This window comes from Watersipora subatra, chromosome 1 (assembly GCF_963576615.1).
Source record: "Watersipora subatra chromosome 1, tzWatSuba1.1, whole genome shotgun sequence".
In the NCBI taxonomy this organism is placed as follows: domain Eukaryota; kingdom Metazoa; phylum Bryozoa; class Gymnolaemata; order Cheilostomatida; family Watersiporidae; genus Watersipora; species Watersipora subatra.
Genome location: NC_088708.1, coordinates 38,029,037 through 38,054,228, shown reverse-complemented (window position 1 = coordinate 38,054,228; position 25,192 = coordinate 38,029,037). Strand labels below are relative to the sequence as shown.

General features: G+C 35.9%; 1 protein-coding gene across 2 annotated transcripts; it reads left to right on the top strand.

Annotated features, from left to right (window-relative positions):
• Positions 1-270: 270 nt before the first annotated feature.
• Positions 271-25,142, top strand: LOC137406784 (enhancer of polycomb homolog 1-like). Of its 2 annotated transcripts, XM_068093399.1 has the most exons (15): positions 280-348; positions 489-651; positions 1,540-1,713; positions 7,029-7,157; positions 7,333-7,431; positions 7,534-7,641; positions 7,768-7,835; positions 14,696-14,879; positions 15,542-15,676; positions 15,780-15,866; positions 17,572-17,918; positions 18,144-18,546; positions 18,672-18,900; positions 19,319-19,469; positions 25,005-25,142. In XM_068093399.1, the coding sequence occupies exons 2-15, from the start codon at positions 499-501 to the stop codon at positions 25,078-25,080; spliced, it is 2,343 nt and encodes a 780-aa protein (XP_067949500.1). In that variant the 5' UTR covers positions 280-348; positions 489-498; the 3' UTR covers positions 25,081-25,142. The 2 variants fall into 2 exon arrangements, with proteins under 2 accessions (XP_067949506.1, XP_067949500.1); XM_068093405.1 differs by lacking the exons at positions 19,319-19,469; positions 25,005-25,142 and having other exon boundaries at positions 271-651; positions 18,144-18,557; positions 18,672-18,810.
• Positions 25,143-25,192: the final 50 nt, after the last annotated feature.

Here is a 25,192-nt window from a genome sequence, read left to right as displayed (position 1 = left end):
CTGAATCTCAGCAAAAATTGCCACTGAAAGGGGGTGCCAACAAAACATCATTTCTAGAACTTTTTTGCCTGCTCAGCCCAAGGCTATACTTGTATAGGCTAAAATCATTACATAATTACGATAATGACTTTAGCCTATCACGCTAAAGTCTATACCGTAATTATCTACCCTTTTAAAAGAACTTTTTATTGGAATTGCGCTCCCCTAGCTCAATAATTTTGCGCAAGCGCTTTGGTAGCAAACTCGCTGAGGCATTCTGGGTGTCTAGGGACACCTCCTCCGCCATGATACCTCTGACAATCCAACAAATTCACAATTTTGGAACCGGCTATACGTCTTTACTACCGCGTAAGAGTTAGATAAACTTATTGCTATGTATCAATAATCAGTTTTTCTACGTACGTAGAGAATTAAACATGACACCAAAAGGGTGAGAAGAAGGAAATCCCTTTTATTAACTATATTGTCTCCTCTGCCGGAAATTCCAGGGTTGCAAAAATGAGCAAGTTATCCTTTCGAGCTAGACAGCTCGATGTCTACAAGGCAATGCCTATTTACCGCTCGGAGGAAATACCAGAAGTCACAGATGTTGCAGCTATAAATCGTGCAGTACCGCAAATGCCAACTGGAATGGAGAAAGAGGAGGAAACGGTAGGTGATTGTTGCAAAGAAATGGCCTGGTTTTACGACCGCCATTTTGTTTTGTGCCCCGCGTTTTTCCTGTAGTACCGAGTTTAACTTTTTTGTTGTAGCTGTGATCATGATCTTGTATTGATAATATTTGTTTATGCTAATACACATTTTTCATTTCATATTTTAGCTTCATGTACTAGACATGCGTTAAAGTATTTTATATAAATACATATACTAACTGTATTTAACTAGGTGGTCACGTGATAGATTTATGAATGAGTTGGTTACGTCACATTGTTTACTGCGTGCTACTAGTAAGCCACAACCACTTCAGCTTACTCCGATCTGCCACGCCGCCTAGGTTTTGTGAAGGAGCGTTTTTCATTATTGGTGATGTACATAAAGCAATAATATTAATGCTAGTTTGCTGAAAAAGCACAAAGACATCAAAACATGCAAGTGTATTTTATCATATCATTTGTTGGAATAACCAGATCATACATTGTGACTGTTCAACCCATGTTCATATCTAAGTCATTATATTTTCTGTTGCTGAATAACAACTTAGTTGCAACAGTTACTAACAGTAATACTTTGCCGTGCTTGATGTTTTGCAAAATTGTATACAGTAACAAAGTTGGGCCACATTTGTAAATATGCCGCAAATATACTGACCCTTTCAGTGGCATGGTGTTTTAACCAGAAATTTCTGAAAATTAGCTATACCGGTAAGTTACGCATACACAAATGGGTTACAAGTTTTTATTACTAAATTATTTCGTACTTGTCACGAGTTTCTGAAAAAAATGTTTGCTGGCAAAACTGTATCCAATGATGCAATAATATTCTATGTCTATATGACAATTGCATATCATCCATTTCCAAACCATGTTACTTCTTTTGCAGGAACATCATCTGCAGCGAGCTTTATCTGCTCAACAGGTGTATGGTACGTCTCAAGCTTTAGTCATTCCAATCCCTGACATTGATGATGCCAGAAGACAGTACGAGCAAATATACCCAACAAACTACAAACCTCCCAAACAGTATATTCATGCACAAACGTATGGAGTTGACCAGGTATGTTTTCATACTTGGACAGACTTATGTATAAGCATATATTTTTTGTTTGTAATAGTCTTTTTTACAGATATTCTCGTGGACCAAAAAAATCAGGATGGATGACTTATGTGTGAATGGATTTTTTGTTTCATTATCAGATATTGTAATGTAAAGCAGCAAAAATGTTGTATAATAGTTCACACTTGAATTTGAAAATAATGCATTCAGTTTTCGTTCCAACTTGTATAACTCATTCGCACCCAGGCGCGAGTTAACTCGCCTATTTATAACGTTGCTAAGCACCCAACGCGAGTTAGCTCGCGTCTGAAATCTACCGACTCCTCTCATCGTTGTTTTCAAATTATCAAAAATAATTTCTGATTAATTAGAAAGAAAAAATTTTGGCCAATCAGAGAAACTTTAAATTATGCCTCTATGACGTCCCTGGCAAAAGTTATAACCAAATTAGTACACCCATCTCAATATCCACCAAAACCGGAAATCACTGTGCTGACTTGAAATTCTATTGTTCGAGATAATTTTTTTTCAACTCCAGAAGTAAATATGCAGATTCAGAAGTGGTAAGACATTAAAAGACTGCATAAATTAAATTGAAAAATTCTTTTTAATGTTTCAAAGTTTTTATCAACTTTTAATTTTGCCAAATTGAATCGTTATGCTCAAATAAAAATGCAATCTTCAGGCTGCCAGCCGCAGTCAGACTAATGTTATCCTTCAGTTTCGATAGGATCATATTGATTCTTAGAGCTGTCTATGAATTCTGAAAAGTCAAGAACAAAGTTGTTGAACATATTTTTATTATCTTAAGCATTTTCATGACGTTTTATTTGAGTTGTAATGGCATATAGATTTGCTATGCTTTTGTTTGAAGGATGATACTCATGAGGAAAAGTTACAGTTTTATGATTTTCATGTTCATGACTAACTGCATATGTATAATAATACTCATAACTATGTATTGTGTGTAATTAATAAGTAATTTAAATCAAACTTTGTATATTTTGCAACTGTTATGGTGCAAATCTAACTTTGTTTCGGCAAGTGACAATTTTTTCAAAATTGGAGATTTCCTGAAACTACCTTCTTTGAGGCAAGAATTTACATAAAAGAGATATGAGTTGTCTATCACTATGTTTCCATGATGCGCAGTGCTTCGGAGTTGTGCTATCTCCGAATCATGGAAACGACGTCTTCGCACTGAAATCACTGCGCACTGATCAGCGCGAAGCCAGTGCAAATTCGCAGCAAAGAAACAGCGACTGCGCAGTGGCTGCGCATAGCTCTCATGCCATGGATACGGATTCTTCGAAGGCCATAAACTAGTACAAAGGTTGTCCTGCTAATCTTGTTTTTTTATTCTTCCGATCTTCTTTCACTTAAATTTAATTATGGTCCGCATTCACGAGGATGATGAGGTGATTACTTTCCTGGACTTTGTTATCGATGCCAACACATTTCGAAAAATAGGTGGCAAGTCCTAAATTAACGTATAAATAATATATTACTTAAAAATACTTATTAAAAATATATTACTTTGTAAAAAGTGTGTTAAGGTTTGTAAAACCTTGTGAATGTGTATTGTAAATAAAAGTATAATGACGACAGAATCATAAAAAGACCGTTTATGACGTTCGGTATCCGTGATCGATTCTATTTCTCCATCAGGCGATTCGATTTATACAATTTCTCTTCTCTGGCTAATTTGCTGAAATTCTGAAAACCACTGCGCAGCATGGAAACGTACAATCCCCTCGACTTCGGAGGGGGGCTGCTTCGCAGTACTGCGCACCATGGAAACATAGTGTATATTAATATAACATAATTTGAAAGAAGAGACTTGGCTAGTTCTTGTGAAATTTGAATGAGTAAATTATCTCAAGTCTGTCTCCTGTAGTAGTAATTTGAATTACGGCAACTTCCTGAAAAATTAGCGGTATCTGGGGCTAATCGCCTAGAAATTAGTCGGGTGCGAATGAGATAAAGCAATGTTAATGGTTTGTGGTAAGCTTTGCCAATGTTGCTACAGTTTTTATCCTGTGGATAATATACGCTATGCTACTATTTATATACTTCATTAGACAGGTGCATCAATAACGGATTACATTCATACCTTGACATTTGAGCCTAATGCGTTTTGGGACAGCTCATATGTCATTTTTCTCATATCTGAATAATATTTCCTATATAATACAACTAAATACAAATTAATCCATTCCCCTGTTTGGAAAAAAAATCTAAAAACAGGATATTATCACGGAAAAACGTTTTTAATTGTTGCAATTCTCTACCTACGCTCATAAAGTAACAAATACCTATTTAGTCGTTATGACCTGCAATAAAATGCAATGTCACTATGTGCAGTACTGTATGGAGTTATTACCTTTGAAACAGGCGTAGTGACTAACGAGGGTGTGCTGAGAGACTTGACAGCTATGTCTTCGGTACACTAGACTTGTGGTGCTATGTAACAACATAAACTTTGAATTTAGCTCAAATTAATTTAGCTTACTAAACGTTGAAAACTAAGTTTTAATTTTGTAGTAAACATAACTCTAATTTTGTCCTCGTTTTAATTTTTTATTGATTTTGTTGACTTGGCACTTTTTGCCCTCATTTTCGCTATAATTGTTAGCCAGCCATTTTAAAACTGTCACACTGATTTGTCGAAAAAGACTGAGTGATGCGGTTCTTGTAAACAGCCTCTCGCATACTTGGTCGCTTGATGGCCGCATAGACAACCAGCTCGTATCTCAGTTTTTTCGTATCTCAAGGTGAAAATTTGCTTAAAATTTTGCTCATATTTCGATTTTGTCACGTGTTGGGGCACTCGTACATTGATGTGTGACTGTATGGCACATTTTGCTGCTATGAAGTAATCTTTTGCAACAATTTAAAAAACTTTCATTCATTTGGTAAACATAATAAAGGCAACCATAATACACCCAAGAACATTAATGACAGCTAAAATTATATCTATATCCATAGAAAGCATATATGTAAAGTAAACTATGTGAGAGTTATATTGTAAGATTTGAATCGCAAGGACTACACAGCTGGGGCTACATCGGGAGGGTTATATTGCTAGGACTGCATTGCTAGAGCTATATTGTGAGGGCTATATTGACTCATCAACTTTATAACTTGGGAATTATTTCAAGTAATATATTTCTATTTAGATTTGTCCACAAACATTTGCTGCATCTTAAAAGTTTTCTATAACTCCGAATTGGTTACACATACATGATAACTAACGCTTATATTGGCACCCCATAGGTGAACACATTTTCACAAAAAAAGTTAATTTTATGTTGGTCATTGCGTTATGGTACTGATGGATATTTTAGAATGGAACTCAAGATGAGCAATCGCATCACAATTCATCAATTCATTTTTTCAGTGTTTAATTTGCATTTGTATCTTTATCCAGCCCAGATATATCGCATGACCCTTTGAATTAATTTGTTAGCTTTTATGTCGCAACATATATTTTTCAGTGGTTAGGTATTGACTATTAGCTTCGTAGCGGATCATATTTATTTGCAATTGCATGCATTTTAAATTGTATCCACTATTCATTGACACGGCATATCCACCTTTTCACGATTTAGGAATGGTAGCCAGCGGGATTGTGTCCTTACCGTAAAACCTGTATTTGAACGCCATCTTTATTTGAATGCCACCTCTATTTAAGCATCACTATGGGAGAAGGGTTGAAAAGTAGAGGGCCAACCTTTAATTGAATGCCACTTCTATTTGACATTCTCAATTATCACGAACCCATAATAGCGAGTGATCAAATGAAAAAGTGTCCACTTAACCATACTAAAAATGACTCAATTACATCAATAACAATTAATTTGATCATTGTTTCTGTTGGTATCGCAGGCCATTTTTCAACTCAAAGTTTACATTTTTTCGTTAGAAACTTTGATTGCAACACCATAGAAATAATTAGTAACTGTAACAGGCTAATAGCAATTTCTTTTTTAAAACGATCTTGATACTTCAATTTATATTGAAAAATTTTTCGTATTTGCGACGGAAAAAGTGCTGCAACAAATTTTGAGACTAACATGTTTGGACTAACATGTTAGCATGGTTAACATGGCTAACACATTCGTGTTAGCCATGCTAACATGGCTAACACGTTCGTGTTAGCCATGCTAACATGGCTAACACGAACGTTTTCTCTTCATTTCCAAAAAAAATTGTGAACGCTTATACTATATCGACTAGCTCAGTGCAGAAGAGGAGTTGAGGTCAGAGGACACTGTGGAAGGTATTAAACAGCCAGCAGAATATGAAATCGTTTCAAATGGAGACAACAATCAGAATGCAACTGGCCCAGCAAACGATGCTAATATTTTTTTAAAAATGTTAATATTTGTTTTTAAATGTTAATTTTTGTTGCTGCATGTATTATAATTATGGTTTGTTTATGCCAGTAAGCCTGTTGTTCTTGAATATATATTTGTAGCATTTGATAGATTATTATTATGAAACTTGTAAGTTTGCAGATTTATAGCATATTATTTGATAACATGATTGCTATAATCTGAACTCAGCCCACAATGAATCGACGCTCGTTGCTCCTGTTCTATTGCACATTAAAAGCCAGTTTCGGCTGCGAACTGTAACAAACATTGATGACTGCAATGAGATTTTATGCAACTTCGTTAACTATAGTTATAAAATGAAAATATACCTTCAAATTTAAAATGAAATCAAAAACTTGAAAGGTCAAATGGCAAAGCAGGCTGTAAGATCATCATTGGTTGTTTGCAAGCAATAACTATCAACTGGTAGAGACATGTATCAGTTTCCTCGCGCATATTTAAAAAATCTATGACAAGTTGGAGGTAAGTTAGCAAATTTTTTGCATCCAAAAGGATTAATGTTGCACCGCCCAAAAAAAAGCGGAAAATAAAGGCGACATTCAATTCGCCCGTAAAAGGGTTAAATTTATCTACTCAACATCCCGACAAGGTGTTTGGAAAATACAACGCCAACCTTTGTTTGAATTTCACCTTTTATACAGCTACACTCTGAGGCAAGAATTGAAAAATAAAGCGCCATGGCGTTCAAATAAAGGTTTTACGGTAAACGTCACTTCGAACCGTGCCCGAGATTTTTGATATTACCATTTGGGTTGAATGTTTAAGGCCTAATTGTATCTCGGGATTGCTATTAATCCGGTTAATTTCATGTTTAGCAAAATGCAGAACGTCATTTGCATAAAAAATAAAAAGCATTGGTTATAGGTTGCAACAAGTATTGTCATATCTCACACTCCACATAATATTTGTCTCCAGGAAATACCTGACTACGACATTGATTCTGAAGATGAAGCCTGGTTGGAGAATCAAAGTAAAAAAATGGAGATCACACCAAAGGTCTTCGAAGAAATGATAGACCGGTTAGAAAAAGGAAGTGGCCAACAGGTAGTTGCTCATCATTGCTATACCAGTAATTCGATTTTGACCTCGAAGAAAAGGCATTACTGATATTAGAAAGTCTTATTGTATAACAATGCATTCAGACATGCATATTGAATAGTATGGAAAAATGACATCAAATTGAGGAAGGATTGCCTTACCTTTTTCATACTTTGGGCAGGTTGTTGAATTGAAAGATGCCAAAGTGCTCCTCAAGGAAGATGATGACCTGATCATCACCGTTTATGACTATTGGTTGAATAAGCGTCTAAAGGGCACGGTTAGTCACCCATTCTGCCCTCTGCTTGTTTGGCTGTCATTTCCACGTTATTGATCATTCCCTATCACCACGCCAAGCCTCAGTCTAGCCATTGTATTGTAGGCACATTCGCTGATACCTACTGTAAAGTGTGAAAAAAGGGATGGCTCAACCACAAACAACCCATATGTGGCCTTCAGACGGCGTACAGAGAAGATGCAAACAAGAAAGGTTGGTTTGTGTAACAAGGCTAAAATATATAAGAATAGAAAGAAGTGAGTGGGACATATCTCTTCTATTATTTGCCTGTATTAGCTTATGACACATGTGCTAGATAAACCATATGATTTGTTGCAGAATCGCAAGAATGATGAAGTTTCTTATGAGAAAATGCTCAAGCTAAGGCGTGACCTTCAACGAGCTGTGTAAGTTGACCAATTTAATTGACCTGCTTCCAACATCTCGGTTTAAAAAGTGGACTTCATAAGAGAGTTAAAGATGGGGTTGCGTCAAATTTGAGTTGATTTTTAAAAGAACAAATTTTTTGGTCTATCAGTTGATATGTTGTTTGTTGTGTTAGGCGATCTCATTGTCAAGATATTTGAAGATTAAAATTGGAAAAAATTGATCGAGGTAAAAACGCTCAGGCCCAAAAACATGCCCAGACTTGCAGAAAATGATGTAATGCGTGATACAACCAGTCTCTATCTCTCGTATTCACATCGGCTAATGCGATAAAAGTCTAGTCGTACGTCCTAAAGTCTATTGGCATATATTTTATTTGGAATTGCTCATGTTGGCTAAAATAAAATTTCAAATCCAACTATAGAAACATTATTATGAATGTTTCAGACGCCTCCAATAAGGGAAATTGAAAACTTGTCATATTAACTTCCTCTAAATGCTGTGTAAACATTTGAGTACCGACTACCAATTCTACCGGTCTACGGTAATTAGGTTGTCGAGTTAGCTTATTTCATCACGGCCTTTGTATCAGCTAAGTTCTCAGTTGCTACCCACACCGGAAACTCACTACTAAATAAAATAGGCTCGCCGCCATCTTTGGAAATAATCTGTTTGAAGATATGGCGAAACCAACTACATCCCAAAAAGTCATGTATAGTCTTTTGTTATCTAGTCATTATTAGTATCAACTTGTAGAAAATTTTACTGGTTCCATTCGATTAGTCAATTCAAGTGCAAAACAAATGGCTTTATGAGTTGACCGAAATAGTGAACATTAAACAACGTCAAGTTCGTTGAAATCAAGCAACCCACCGATTCTGGTAAAGGATTAATAAAACCATTATTGCACCTGGTTGGCGGTTTGTGGACTCGGATGTTTTCACTTGGTAGGGTGGAGCATAAAATTTTTGAACTTAATATTTGGTCCGTTGGAATTGAGTCTAGCTATTCAGAAGTACCTGCCAATACAGCTCTGATTACACTTCATAAATCCATCTATCAGGGAAGATTTCAGCACAGATAGCAACAGGTCTATGATGTATTCAATATGTTCTGCAAATCATGTTTTGCATTGTCTTCAACAGTATTATTTTATTATATAATTTTACAAGCCAAAAAGTTTGTGCGAGCTGAAGATGCGAGCTGAAGATGAGCATTGATCAATTGATTTTTTTCACTTTTTACACACTGAACATAATTTCTAATCATAAATCTAATTTGTTAGCTAAAAATACCAAAGAAAATGCTATAGCTAGGTGAAATGATAAAAAGTTGTGAAACAATTAAAAAGTTATGCAACGACGATTCGTGATAGCAAAAAGTTGCAATTTTACTTACTAGAAATTCCCCTGTCATTCAACCCACGACCAAAGTGATATTGGAAAAAAGGAAGGGTACTGCTGGTTGAGAAATGCAATATTAGCAGTCAAATGGCACTGCAGTGCAATAGGATAACTGCAATGGTAGTTGTAATGTTCTGGGTATTATTATGTACAACAAACAGCAATAATGTAGGGAAAATATTATGTTTATATCTTTCCCCTGCAATAGGAGAAATGCAATATTAGAAGTAAAATGGCAAACTGCTGTGTAATATACAGTTTGAAAGCTGGTTGTGTTGAATGTAGAATGGTTTTGATAGTATCTGTAACGAAAGCAAGCATTAGCATTCACGTGTGTCTGGAAGTTTTTTGCAAATTGGAGCAAAATAAAGAAATGGGTCATGTCACAGAAACCATGGTTACATCGGGTGTGTGAGATTTAGAGTTATCTACACCAGCAGAAGGAAAAAATTCTCAGTTAGAAAAGATTTTTTTGATTCCAGTTTAATTACAGCAGATTTTATGGTCAATAAACTGAATGCATGTTTCCATTAGTGCGGAAACATAGTTCTGAGAAAATTGGTGTTAAGGTTTGAGAAACGAAAACCAATGAAATGTAAACAATTTTGTTTACATTTCAAAACGTCATAGCAACCAATATCAAGTTGTGATATTTATTTAGATTTCTGAACATATTCAAAAATTATGCCGAATTTAATAATCTAAACAGATTTTTAAGTTGGTTGTCATAGAAATAGCTGTCTATCTGTAAGAAAATGTAGGCCTATTACCCTACAGGATGAATTTATTCGCGGAGTTAAATTTCGCGAAAATTGCCATTTCATGCATATTCGTGGATTAATTTATTCGCGGCTGAACACTGTCACTCTTTATGATGAGTTAACTTTATTGCGTCTAGCAATAGAGTTAACCCTACGCATGCGCACATTGCGTGTTTCGGTTTCTATTTAGCTTACAACTACGAGTCGCTGGTGCTAAGCTATAAATTTTTTGCTGCCTCAAGAGGTTTTCACGAATATTCATAGATTTGCAGGCCTTTGATGAACCAACAACTTGTGGTAAGTAATGAGTTTTTTTTTAAACCATTTACTAAATTAGTTGAATTTTACTTTAGTTTTTCAGTAAAACGCAATATTTATTTTTTTCCATCCCTACCGCTTCGTTATTTGTTTTAGTGTGAGAGAGATTTTTCATCATACACGGAGGTACCATGACTGCACGGGTGGTAGATGTCATTCTTAGAAGATCACCAATCATTCTGAGAGGTCTTGAAATTAGGTAGAAGTGACTGCAGCTGCTAACGAGAAGAATATATCTGTTTTAAAAAGGAGCAAAAACGCCTTTACGAGCACAAATTTTTGGCCAACCGGCAAAACTTTGCAATAGTAATCCATGAGGAGAGTTCCGATGATAACTTCCTTACCAGCCATGTATTAGCGAGAGAATCGCCTTTAACATCTGCCCAAAACAGTGACAGCGATATAGAGCTGCTATTACCAAAATAACTAGTCAGAGAGCACCATTACACGCTAGTATTCACTTATTAAGAGTACCGGTTTAATTTTATTGCTAGACAACCGCCATATGGACTAAACCGTTTATATTTACTCCATTCATCGTTTGTAAAATATTATTTGTATTTGAAATAATTTATTTGTACACTCAAGTTTGTAATAAATTATAATATATCTATACATGAAATGAAATATATAATATAATCATGTTTGCTGCAGCAATATCAAGGAGTTGTTGATGAAAGGGTCTAGGTTGACTTATTGCTTCTTTGCCAATATTCCTGCCTTGATGAATATTACTACTTGTCTCTAGTTTTCGTAATCGGAATAGGTTATGTTTCATTCTCAATCTGCAGTAAACACAAAAACGAAAAAATATTAATACGTGTAAAGGAAGTACAAAAACAATAGCTGAAGTATTTAATGAAAACGATCAGTTTTTAAACAAAAGAATTAACCAACGCAGTTAATTATGAAAAAACGTATCTGCATTGCAAATCAAATACATACTATAATGTCCAGATCACAATCATGATCGTCCTCAACTACAGTATTAGAGATTGATGGAGTTGATTTCAGTGTCAAAAGTCTAGGAGAGATTTTTGCGATGACGAAGCCATGCCGAATAACTTGTGAAAACATTGAATAATTTTGTAAAGAAGTTCGATGCAATGGCAATAAAACTCGAAGCCCCGGCGATGATTTTAAAGAAGTTTTGGAACTCGGCTACATTTAGTACTTCTGCCTAGCGGCTATTTTGCGATGACGCCACTCTGCATATCTGGTGACAACCTTGAATAGTTTTGTAAAGAAATGTGATGCATTAGCAATGGGGTTAATTCAAAGCCCCAGCAATGATTTTAAAAAAATTTTGGAACTCAACTACGTTTAGTATTTATGCCTAGCGTCTAGTTTTTAATTTTGAGGCAGTAGTTATTCTCTCTTGTAATTAAAAATAGAACTAATTTTTCGCGGAATTTAATAATTCGCGGAATTGACTGTTTGCGAAATCGCGAATTTTTATAATCATCGAATATTTTCATCCTGTAGAGTACTTATTTTTGCAGATATTAAAAAATGACTTGGCAGTACCGCGATATTGGGCACAGCCGTAATATTATCAACAAAATCCTTAGAAAAATAATAACTGTAACATATTGCACACCATCGGTCACTATATACTTCCATCTTGTAAATTCGAATGATTATTCTTATAATTATTATAATTATCTTATAAAATCGATTAATTAAATCGAATAATAAAATCGGCAAAAAAGAAATTTTACCTTTCAGTACTTCTACGTTAATTACAGAAACCTTTGGCAATTGGACAATGCCATAGACTGGTGAAATGTGCACATTTTTCTCATGAAATAGTAGTTCTACTAGGCCTAATAGTTCTACTATCTGTCGCACGACTTTATTTGTGTTTTGCTTGCCGATCTTAATTTTGATTAAAAAAGGCTTGTCAGGTTTCAATGGCAATTTTAGGCCAAATTAATCTGTCTAGTTATGTATTATCCGATCAGATGGGTAAGTTTTAGGATATTGTCTCAACTTTTCAAAGATGGTGACTTATTTAAATAGGTTTATATGTGTTTGTAGCATTATTATACTTAAACGACTACACAAAAATGGTTAAATTTTTTGATGGGATTTCGGTACAAGGGTTTGGTTACGGTCGATGATGAATAATTTTTGTGAGTTGTGTGCACATATGCATTTATCATAAAGCTTCCAAACAATCGATTCGCTCGTGTTTGGTCGTGGGATTAGTAGATGTATTCATGAGTACTAAAATTATTACCGTTAGCCTAAAATATATGTATAGGATACTCAAAGTTGAAGATAAATTTACTTCCATTCTCCTATCTTCCTTCGCAGCATACCCTGTTAGCTCTAACCATAACCTGTCTGTATGTCTGATAATTAATGTAAAATAAATACAGTCAAACATGGATAACTCGAACTTCAGGGGACCAAGCAAAAGTGTTCGAATTATCAGAGCCTTCAAGTTATCAGAGCACTGTCACAAGTCCATGTATTCACTTATTTATTAGTAGATACATGTACATATACAAACTATAATATAAATCAAAAGCGCAAATGGCTTGTTTCAAATTAAATCTAATGTATAGTTTAAAACGTTTTTATCAAAAAGTATAGAGATTTTTCTATCACTTGAGATTGGTTTGTTGTTTGAGGTGATGTTATTGCCAGGACATTTTTTAGATTGACATTGGAAAAACTTGATCGTTGTTGAAATGCTCAAAAGAAAAGACATCTTTTTTTTTGAGCGTTTTACCCACGATCAGTTTTGCCGATTTTTCTTGAAGTTTATGCAAAGATTACCTTACTTTACCTGGGATTCGTTAAGAGCAACACTCCGAGGCAGTTCAATTAAAAGTTTTACGAGGTTTTATGGTACATTGTACATCACTCACGCTTTTTGAATGGATACTTATTGAATGTATACACGTATTCTGTGTTTAGGTCAAACGATGAATAGTTTTTTTTAGCTAAGACAACGTATACGTTTAATTACAACAATTTTTAAGACGTTTTAAACATTCAACATTCCGACGTTGATTCAACATGGAATCAACGTCGGAAAACTATTCATCACGGGCTAGCCGGGTCACGCACTCAAGGATTTTCGCCACGCACGTACAAAACAAAAACAACATGCTGTTTTTGTTTTGTATGTGCGTGGCAAAAATCCTTGCGCGCGTGACCCGGCTAGCCCGTGCTATTCATCGTATAGCAGTATAAATCAAATTTCACCAAACCTTTAGAAAAGTCGTTGACAAAAATATTTTGCCAATGGTAGTAATAATGACGCTTATGAATTACGAAAAGATGAGGTTTACCTCTATGGCTTTGAATAAAGTGATTTTCTAAAGCGATAACAACCGTTTCGGTAGCCGTTGGGCAAAAAAACAGTTCGAATTAACAGTGTTGAGTTCGAATTATCTATAGCAATTTATCATTACGTGGGAACGGACCAAAGAAACGGTTCGAATTAACCATGTGTTCGAGCTATCCGTGGGCGAGTTATCCATGTTTGACTGTATGTCGATGCATGTAGCTACTAGAATCTCCTAGTAGTCGATGCGCGTAACTAACTAGTAATAGAGTAATCTCCATAACAACGAGAATCTTCGACATCACAGACAAACCGTTTTACAAGCGATAACATTTAACATGACTCATATAAAGATTTAGGCTGATGATTGGCTAATGTAGAGATCTTATATTTATTGCTCGTGGACTCTTTTCACATGTATCACTCACTATGACACAAATGAAGCACCTGCCAGAATCTTAGCTTCTTAAAAGATGTCCTCATTCAAACGCATTATCTCTGGACAGGTAGGTTAGGCTGTTTTTGAAGGCCATGGTTGGAGAGTTCAATGGGCTGATTTAAGTTAGACCAGGGTGACCCCATCATTCACCCTGACATTGTGAAAGTGTATGGACACTGCTAAAGCCTGGTTCCCATATCGATTGCTAGACTCTGGCGGTAACATGCACAGTAAAACGCTTGCGACGCTAGGCTCTGCGGGATATGTTCACATAAAGCCGCATCGTTAATAATATCGAAAACATAATTGCGTAATCAAATAAAATTTTTGCCGTTCCTATAATGGTGACCTTTACCCGTACAATGCATTTTGAGAATGTTTTGCCTGCGGCCGTTTGCGAAATTTGAACATGCGCAAACTCTTGCGTTGACCGCCGGCATCCACCGGCGGTGCACTGCGATCCGCGGCGTGTAGGTTCCCATTTTACTGCAATAGCCTGCGGTGCTGTCGCTGGTGCTTTGCGGCGTATATGGGAACCAGGACTAAATATGAAGTACTGATTGGCTAGTTTTTTTTGCGGGAGTAGGCTATTCTTAGCGTTATTTATTTATAACACTTGTGCGTGTCTCTCACACGCTTCCTGTGTGTCACACTACAGGACGGTGCTGGAGATGATTAAGAAGAGAGAAAAGTGTAAAAAAGAGCTGTTGCAGTTGACCATAGACATCCTTGACAAACGATATGAGATGGATGACTTCAATGGCTCAAATCTAAACTACGCGGAAGCTCAAAAGGTTGTACGCTCCTCTCTGTACCCTCTATATCATGACCAGACGATCAAAGTAAGTCGTCTCAGTTGGCATTACACATTTCATTATATTTCAATATCACATCTACAACTTTGCATGTAAAACCAGTCTCAGTTCTCACGCATGGAAGGCAGAGTTACAAAAAGGCATGTTCTGTCATGATGGTGCTCATCTTGTAGATCTATACAAATTGGCACCATGCTCACGTTTAGTTTTTACTAGTTTCGATAATGGTGGGTTATGTTACAGCAATTTTTTATTTTAGCAATACTGATCAATGAAGTTACTTGCTGGAAGTGATTTTGTGTGATTTGTCATTTTTACCAACCTGCTTCAAACAGTTCAAAATTAAGAATTTAGATACAGTGTATTAAGTAACTGAAAACCTGTAATGCTACTAGAACACCTGCTTGATATATTTTCAAAGAATTGTTTAAAGTATATAGGCAACCGTAAAATGGTTTTAAATTATGTTTGACCAGTTTAGTAGCAATCTCAGGTGAGTAGTATGTTTAATTGATGCCATCTGCTGCATGTTAACATTACTAAATACTGTTGGCAGTTGTTAAATGAGATTTGCTATTACCGGTAGATTGATTTGAGTACATTTGCTCTCAGTCCTGTAACATCTAAAATGTTTAAACTAACCAAGCAGTTTCTGGCAGGCATAATCTAGAGCATATTGTGTTGTTTAGGAAACCTCAGAAGTTACAACCAGGAAATTGAAGCGCAAATATGAAAAAAAGAAGCACAAAACAGGAGCGATCGTTTATCACACTGAGGTGGATGTGATGGATTATGGCAGCAATGAAGATGATGCCGTATCACCGGTGAGTCATCAAAAAGTAATTGCTAAGTTACGGTGGAAAATCTTGACTTGCCATGCAGGCTATTGTGTGGATGATAACCTAAAAAATAGGACTTTTATTACAGGGAATGTCAGTGTCTGATCAAGAGGATGAGGCTCATCCGGATGGTTCATTTGCGTTCCGTAGAAAAAAGCACTGCAATTACCACGCGGTAAGACTTAATGAAACTGCATCAAATTGTATAGAATTTTTGTTGTGGCACGCTTAAGGCTTTTTCTTTTTGTCAAGTTAATCAAAATGACCTGCAAGAGTGCCATTATGGATCTATCAGCGTTGCTTATGTGTGAGAATATGGTTTGGAAAGCTGACATAACGAATCTGTTTATAGTTTATTAATGCTATGTATGAACCTGTGTCTGCCGGTACAAGGATGTAAGAATACATTGTGATCACCTTGCACCAATTGCGAGTTATCAGTCATAATGGAGAAGGTAGAAGAAAGCATTTCCATACACATTACAAAACTCCAATAAGTGTGTACAGATGCCATGTTATCACTATATAAAAAAACAGTAATTTACATATTACACCCATCCTTTGTATTAAACAGAATTCATAGTTAAAAATCAATGTTTTTGCTAACACTGAAATGTATCAGAAGACCGATAGATCCATGTGCATGTAATTAGTCTGTAACAGTCGGCCATGATGTGAGGTTCATAATAATTTACTCATACAAATATGTTTTTGTTGCTGACACGTTGTTCAAGTTGGTATAGAAAATTTAAAGATTTCCTTTTTAAAGCACATAAATTACAATTTTTTTATTGTGTATTTCAATACATCAGAGTCTTGGCTTGCGAATGAGCTATTGTTTGCCATGGTGAGACAGACATTGGTTGGTGTTTATAGGATTTCCCCAAAGCTCTACTGCGAAAAAGTTTACTGGCATAGTCTTGAAAATTGTGATGTCACAATTCTCATATTCGTTGTTGTGTGCTCTTACTGCTTATTTATCAACTACGAAAGGGACGATAATGACGCTAGTGGCAGGCGAAGGTAGGACAACTCCAGAGAACGAATGAAGATGACAAAGGAATCAGTGTCATTAGTTCTCCATGTACATATCATTTCTATGATAAGTACCTCAGACTCCAAGAACCATACTATATTTTTCCGATGATATTATCCACTAGCTCTTTATTTTTAATGCGATGTTAAGGGTGACGACTGAGACTAATTAATTTCAAGCATTGCGTGATCTCGCAAAAGTGCGATTGACATTTAGTCCTAGGGCCACGCAACCGCAGGCCATAATTTAATCGATGTGATTTCATTACCTTTATCAACGACAGTACATTTATTGAAGCATAATTAATTAACCCAGAACATGTGTTTATATAGCGCGATCGCGGGCATTGTTGATTATCTAGAATCTTAGTTTATTATTAGCGCTCTCCGGGTTTAACAGCACCGATTGTCACAGAAAAACGCAGCCTCAATGGCAACGAAAGGGATCGACGACCTAAGGCTAAATAAGAATTATGACGCCACATTTTGAGTACCTGAACCAAGTGTTTTTTTTGTAGGACATACTTTTGACACCTTGTTTTTCATAGTTCTATTATTCTTTGTGTATTGAATATAGGCTCATTCGAGAGCCAAGACTCTGATGTATTGAAATATATAATAAAAAAATTATGTGATTTATGTGCTTTAAGAAATGAAAGTCACAACAGTAGTTATTTAAATTATGTTAAGCATCGTTAAGTTTGTTTGAAACCTAAAAGAATAAAGATTAGGCTGAATACAATTTGTTTTTCTTAGATGCTACCAACTTGTACTATATGTATATATGCTCAACAACACCGCCTGTCTCAGCTATCATAACACTGACTGCTCTGATGCTCTTGTAGCCTCTTGAGTCATCTGGGAGCTGGCCATGGGACCCTCTCCATGATGGCAGGCACGTCGAAACACGATATAGATACTCATTAACTTCTATAGACTGTGGCCCAGAGAGCCATCGGTGCATCGGGTATGCACGTAGGCGGAGAGGTCGAGGTGGTAGGGTTATATTAGACAGAGCATATGCTGAGCAGCATGCGACTTTCTGGGATAAAGTTTTTGAGGCCTCGATTCCACAGCTCTCCATATCAAGTCGATCTACAGAGCATTTACAAAGTTCTTCAGATACAACTACCCTAAAAGAAGGGAGTATGGATTCCCCTACATTCCATGACTTCATAACTGATAACAAATGGTTTGTTCAGATGCTATCTTATCCATAGCCTTTCCTTGTAGGTCTGCTAGTATTAGTTTCCTAGTTTCCTTACTATCCATAATATAACTGCCATGATTCTGCTATTTTCAACTGTACGACCTTGTAACTCGTGTTTATGAACGCATAATTTCACGCAAAAATCTGTTTTGTGTCCGCTTGAAGGTAAGTTCATGTAATGATATCATCTTCTGTGGTATTTTACAGGCTACATTTCAGTCCTGCAGATGATCATAACAGTGCAAATGCGCTCTTCAATGGTGCTCTACTAGATATGTCTTCCGGTGACATCCAAGATGCCATAGACCCTCTTATAGATAATACAGACCCTATAATAGACATAGTTCCCGAATCTATGAGCGATTCATCATTACCACTTGGTTTTATGCCTATAGTGACGACACCCTTAAATTCCCCAACTACAGAATTCTCTCAATCCTCACATAATCCAGACACTAGTCACAATGAAGTGCCACTAGTGTCTGCTAACTGTGATACGCATGACTCCACTACTAGCATTAATAGCAAAACACCTTCAACTCCATCCAGTGCCAAGTCTACTACATCATTTGACTATGAACCACACCACAAACAACTACAGACCCTAAAGGTGGGTTGAAGGTGAATAGCAATAGTTCTTGGTAATCTTGAACACCTTGTGCTATTCTCTATCTCCACATCAAGTGCTCTTAACGAATACGGATTATTATTTTTTATTGGTCATTGCTCTCGCAGGAAAATCAACATGCGTCCAATAGTCACTCCTCAGGTGCCGCCAATGCTCACTACTTGGCCACAGGACATGGTCGACTAGATAACGAAGTAAGCTGCGAAACACGGTCAGAAAATAACACTAACAGTTCTTTGGAGCGTTCAAAAGTTGCTTATGCTGTCTCAACCCTTGTTAATGGTCCGTCCTTAGTTCGTGGTAATGGTATCAAGCATCTCAATGGGCCCTCTAAAGGTGAGAACACCTTATATTTCAATTGTGTGTTCTAGCCAGTTGCTGCTGATCCCACTATATTTTATGCAATATTACATTAGTTAACGGTTTGCCTGACAATTTAAGGTGTCCTGAGGTGTCCTTATTAGGAGTTGTTATTCCTTCAAAGAACTTGTTGGAGTTGACTTTTATACAGCCAATGCAAAATAGTAGGTAGCCAAATTCGACGAGTTCTAGTAGACTCATGTTGGGAACAACAAAGTGGGCACACAGTCCAATCAATGGATGTATTACATAGTTTTTAAATTTGGGTTTATAGGTTTCAATTGATGCATACAGTCCATTACTTACTTTCATTTAGGTTACTTATATTTGAAAGTTTTTCGGTAATCGATATGCGAAATTCCAGCTAATTAAATTGACATTTGATCAATTGTAGAACATAAGCATGAGGATGTCCACACCACTGGAACTGTTATGGTGAAAAGTATACGGAAGTTAAACTACCCGCTAACACCTTTGAGTGATACGAGTTCCATTGGATCGATACCTGGTGAAAGTGGGGATGTGACATGCCCAACAAGGTTGAGGTAGGTTTCCAAGGGTGTCTAACTTGTTTCACGGGCCAGCAGTTCACTGCATATACAGTGAACTGCTGCATAATACAGTGGATACGCCAACTACGAATGTAATTCCTTTGGGAAACCGTTTTGTAAGCAGGAATTGATTTGCGGTATAAATGCCCGAATCCATTTCAAGCCCCATAAAATGCAGGTATAACATTTGTATAAATTACAAATACGTGTAATGTAAGTTTGCATATTGGATTTTAAATCAAATGGTTAAAACTAACAAATATAAGTTAGAATTATATTACTACATAATAAATAGAAAATATACACATGCAAAGAAAAACAGACAAATAATGAATAAAACTATGCTTGGTATGATTTTTCCCTTCGGTGATCTAAATAAGGCTAATTGACAAGGCTAATTGACGAGGATTGGAAATGTGGGATGATGATCAGTTTTAGTATTGTTGTACTCAGAATAAATGTTTTTATAAACACAAGTAGAAAGATTTGTTTACATCGGCATGAACATTAATAACTTCCATTATACAGAAAATACAGAAAGTTGTCCTGCTTTGTGATCTACAGTGGAACCTCGGTTTCAACACAATCCGTTCCAGGAGGTTGTTCGAAAACTGAGTTGGTCGAAATCCGAAACAAGTTTTTCCATTAGAATTAATGTATGTAAATTTTAATCTGTTGCAAGTCGATTTAACAACTTTGGTAAAGTATTTTTTAACATTTCACACCATAAGCTGTGCTGTATACTATAAATAAAAACCGGTAGATATGGCTCGTGTTTAATTTTAATAGATTTTCTTTTTATGATGGAAAAAGAAAACGGAGTAAACATTTTGTATGCTTTGCTCTTAAAACATTGAAAACATTAAAGGTTGCGATACAATACCAAAAATCGCAGAAATTGCTAATGAAACAGCAAAAAATGCAACAGATCTATTACATCACAAATCGTGTGAAATAGAAACAGCAATGACACGTTTATTTCACATCTTTAAAGAAGAATCCTCCAAAACAATTTAGGGTCACTCGACTGGAGGAGTTGTGTCCCTAGAAAATATCTCCGGTAGAGATGACGTCAGCCCAGATGGCTCCTTTTTTGTATAGAATTTATGACCCGAAACTTATCCCTTTGTTTGAGAACCCTCTGAAAGTGGCTCAAAACAACGCTGTTAATCATATAAAAATGCTGTTTCCAGAGCTGTTCCGAATGTTTTAATTCCATTGCGCATGCTCCGGTTTGGTCGAGATCCGAGACGAACAAATCTCAAATTTTTTGGTCGAGAGCCTTACACTGTATTTGTAACTTAGAGTTACATAGTAACTTATTTGTAACTAAAATTATACAACGAACAAAAACAAAACATTTGTTGTTTATCGACTGACTAGCAAATGAAAGTGAAATGCATTGCGCGTCATAATGACACTCATAAGAAGCTGATGAGCTAAGACGCAAAACAAGCAAATGGGCCAAAATACGAAATGCCTTTTGGTTTTTCGGGTCATTCTTTTTATTCAATGCTAAAACAGACATTAACACAATTTGACTTTGCTGCTCTGTCAGCGAAGCAATGTACCAAAGTCAAATGCAGTACAGTGCACCTTCGAGATGCGATTACCCTGATATACGATTTTTTTTGTCCTACGAAGTCGAACATTGTGAGATCTTCACCTCGCTATACAAATTTTATTTCACCGTACGATTTCGAGAAAAGTTTCACCCGTGTAAAAATTTGGCGGTCTGTGAGCTCATAACGCACGCCGAAATAAAAACGACCGAACTATAGTTTGCCGAAAACACTTTTAGAACGTTTAGAAGAGACACGTCGATAGGCTTCTCTCATGTCAGCATTCCGCGTGGAAAATTTCGTGTAAAATACACAAGTGAGAGCAAATATTCATTTGTAGCGTTATAATATCTTTTACTATAAACTTTTAGTCAGCATACGTATATAACTACAAGTATCTATATTTAATTCCGTTAGCTATGGAATCTGAGACTGATACAAATGTTACAAAACGAAGGAAAAATGATTTCTATGTCAACAAAGTTGGATGTCGTAAATATGAAGAAGGCACCCGTCAAAGAATATGATCGCAAACAATCAGCATTTGCAATTATTATCAAAACAAGAACTCCATTAAAGCAAGCCCAAGAAGGAGCTTACGACTGAAGATTTGAAAAAGTTAGAAGGCCATGCACGCGACCAGCATTCAAAAGGAGCAACCATTTAGTAAGAGCGAGGCAGTAGAAGATACAGAAAACCCCACATCGGCAGAAATATTTCAAGTGTTTAATTTACTGATGTGGACTGGTACATTAAAACAATGCATGTATAATATATTATTTATCTCGTGTGGCATGTTTTTCATATTTTATTCATTTTATTTGTTTTCTTTTGATTTTATGTATTATTTTCTTGTTCAACCATGTCTTTGCAGGTGGGCTTGTTATCTCCTACAAAAATACAAAACATCGTATGTATGTAACTCATATAACTAACTACTCAAGATGGTTGACGCATCTACATTACTTTCTGAAACTTGTTGAAGCCCTGTCCTCTAGGGTATAAACACGTACAAACTTCTATATGTATGGTTACCTTGATTTTTGTGCACATTTCATACAAGAAAAAGTACTGTAGCACCTTCTCTCGATCCTTCTACAAGTGTTAGCTTGCTAACAGTTTTCTGCATTGCACCAGCATTTTTTCTTTTAAACCAGATGAAAAATTGGACAGGGCTAGACAACTTCTTTTAGCCTAGTAAAAGTTCCATTTCATTATGTATTAAATTAATCTTCAAGTGTACAGCAACATAATTAGCATTGATACGTTTTTGCCTCTCTGCTTTATTTCGTACATGTACCAGCTGAAGTCACGTTACTCCAAAGGTATATACATCCTGTATAGTAAATGACATTTCATTTTTCTTTTCGGTAGCCATTAAATGGTCAGGTGTGTGAGAGGCCACTTTCGATAACTGCATCGCTCGGCCTTATTGAATTCTGGTTGAAAAAGGTTTCTACCAGACCTGCTAAATTTTATAATGAAAGTGAAAACAGAAACTTATGAAGGATAAAATTTCGTGATAAAAAGTTGAAATTCTGTAAAATGTTTCAAAATGCAGTTCACCCTCGAGATACGATGTTAATTCGTTCCAGGGTTGGCATTGTATGATGAAAAATTCGTATATCGGAGTATAGAGACCATTGTAATTATACAATGCAAACATCCCCTGGTAAAAATCGTCAAATTTTTTATAAAAATGTGTACATACCGACAATTAACAACAAAATAGTATGTTAACTTTAGTAATTATAGTTACATACAGTAACTGTATTGTATTTAGTGTATTTTAATGGTTATGATCTGCAATAAAATGCAAAATTATGTGTTTACCAAATGTAGTACGTACGGTAAGGAGTTCTTACCTTCAAAAGGTACGCATAACATAAACTTTGAAATCACTTCAAGTAAGTATAGCTTGCTAAACCTATACTTAAAACTAAGTTTTAGAATGTACTTTGAACTATTTTACTGAATTTCAACTTTTTATCACGAAATTCTATCATTCAGCAGTTCCTATCTTCACTTTCATTATAAAATTTAGCGTGTCTGGTTGAAACCTTTTTCAACCTAAATCAATTAGGCCGAGCGATGCAGTTATAGAAAGCGGCCTCTCGCACACTTGACCATTTAATGGCTACCGAAAAATAAAATTTTATTTGCTATACAGGGTGTACATACCTTTGGAGTAACGTGGCTTCAGCAGGAACATGTAGCGAGTAAAGCATAGAGGAGGCGAAAGCATATCAATGCTAATTATGTTGCTGTACACTTGAAAATAAATTTAATACGTAATGAATTGGAATTTTTTTAGCAGGGTAAAAGAAGTTGTCCATTCCTGTCCAATTTTTCTCCTGGTTTAAAAGAAAAGGTTGATCGTGCAATGCAGAAAATTGCTAGCTAGCTAACGCTTGTAAAATGATCCAGAGAAGGTGGTACAGTAGTTTGTCTTGTATGAAATGTGCACAAGAATCAATGTAACCATACATACAAAGTTTTTACGTATTTATACCCTAGAGGACGGGGCTTTAGCAAGTTTCAGAAAGTAATGTGGATGCGTCAACTATCTTGAGTAGCTAGTTATATATGAATTACATACATACGATGAATTGTATTCATATAGTAGAGAACAGGCCGGACTGCAAAGACATGATTGAACAAGAAAATAAAACATAAAATCAAAATGAAATAAATAATACATAAAATGAAATGAATAAAACATGCCACAAAAATATAAATAATGATATACATTCCACACGCATTGGTTTTATGTACCAGTCCACATCAGTAAATTAAACACTTGAAATATTTCTGCCAATGTAGGTTTTTCTGTATCTTCAAGTTCCTCGGCCCTCGCCCATACTAAAGGGTTGCTCCTCTTTAATGCTGATCGCGTGCATGGCCTTCCAAATGTTTTAAATCGTCAGTCGTAAGCTCTTCCTTGTGCTTGCTTTAATAATAACTGCAAATGCTGATTAGTTACGACCGTATTTCTTGACAATATTAACAATACAGGCGCTTTCTTCTTATTTCTTTATGACTTCCAACTTTGTTGACATGAAAATCATTTTTTCTTCGTTTTGTAACGTTTGTATCGGTCTCAGATTCCATAGCTAACGAATTAAATATGGATACTGGTAGTTATATACGTATGCTGACTAAAAGTTTATAGTAAAAGATAGTATAACGCTGAAGATGAATATTTGCTCTCACTTGTGTATTTTACACGAAATTTCGACGCGAAATGCTGTCCTGAGAGAAGTCGGTCATCGTATCTCTTCTAAACGTTCTGAAAATGTTTTCGGCAAACTGTTTTTTGGTGTCTTTGTTATATCGACGTGCATTATGAGCACACTGACCGCCAAATGTTAACTCGGGCGAAACTTTTCTCAAAATCGTATCGTGAAATAAGATTCGTATAGCGAGGTGAAGATCACACAATGTTCAACTTCGTAAGGTGAAAAAATCGTATACCAGGGTAATCATATCCCAAGGGTGCATTGTGCATAAAACTTAAAACATAAAACTTTAGTTTTAGGTGTGAGTTTGGCAAGCCAAACTTATTCGAAGTGAATTCAATGTTTATGTTATTCGTACCTTTTGAATGTAAGAACTCCTTAGCGTATGATCTGCATTTGGTACACAGATTATAATCACTATGTGCACTTAATACGATGCAGCTACTGTAGGTAACCATAGTTACTAAAGTTAATATACTATTTTGTTCTATCTTTTTTTCATTGTATAATTACAATGGTTTCTATACTCGGACATATGATGCCAGCCTTAGAACGGATCAACATCGTATCTCGAGGGTGCACTGTATTTTAATCTGAGTACTGCCAAAAAAGTGCTAACTTATTGCTTTCAGGGTTCTATTGAATCATTACATTGTGTAGTCTTTACTGTATGAGAAAGTGAAACATACTCGAAGTATTGCCTGTAGACATGGTTGTGTTCTTCGCAGTTCGGAAGGAGAATTCACTGAGTCAGCAGGTCTGAACAACCTGACAGATGTAGCATCCACAATGGAAGTCACATGACACTAACTACACAAGCTCTACACATCACATTCTCTCAACTGTCAGATGTGCAATATGATAATTTTTTAAGGGCTATTGCATCTTTTTAATGCTATTGTATAAATTGAACATA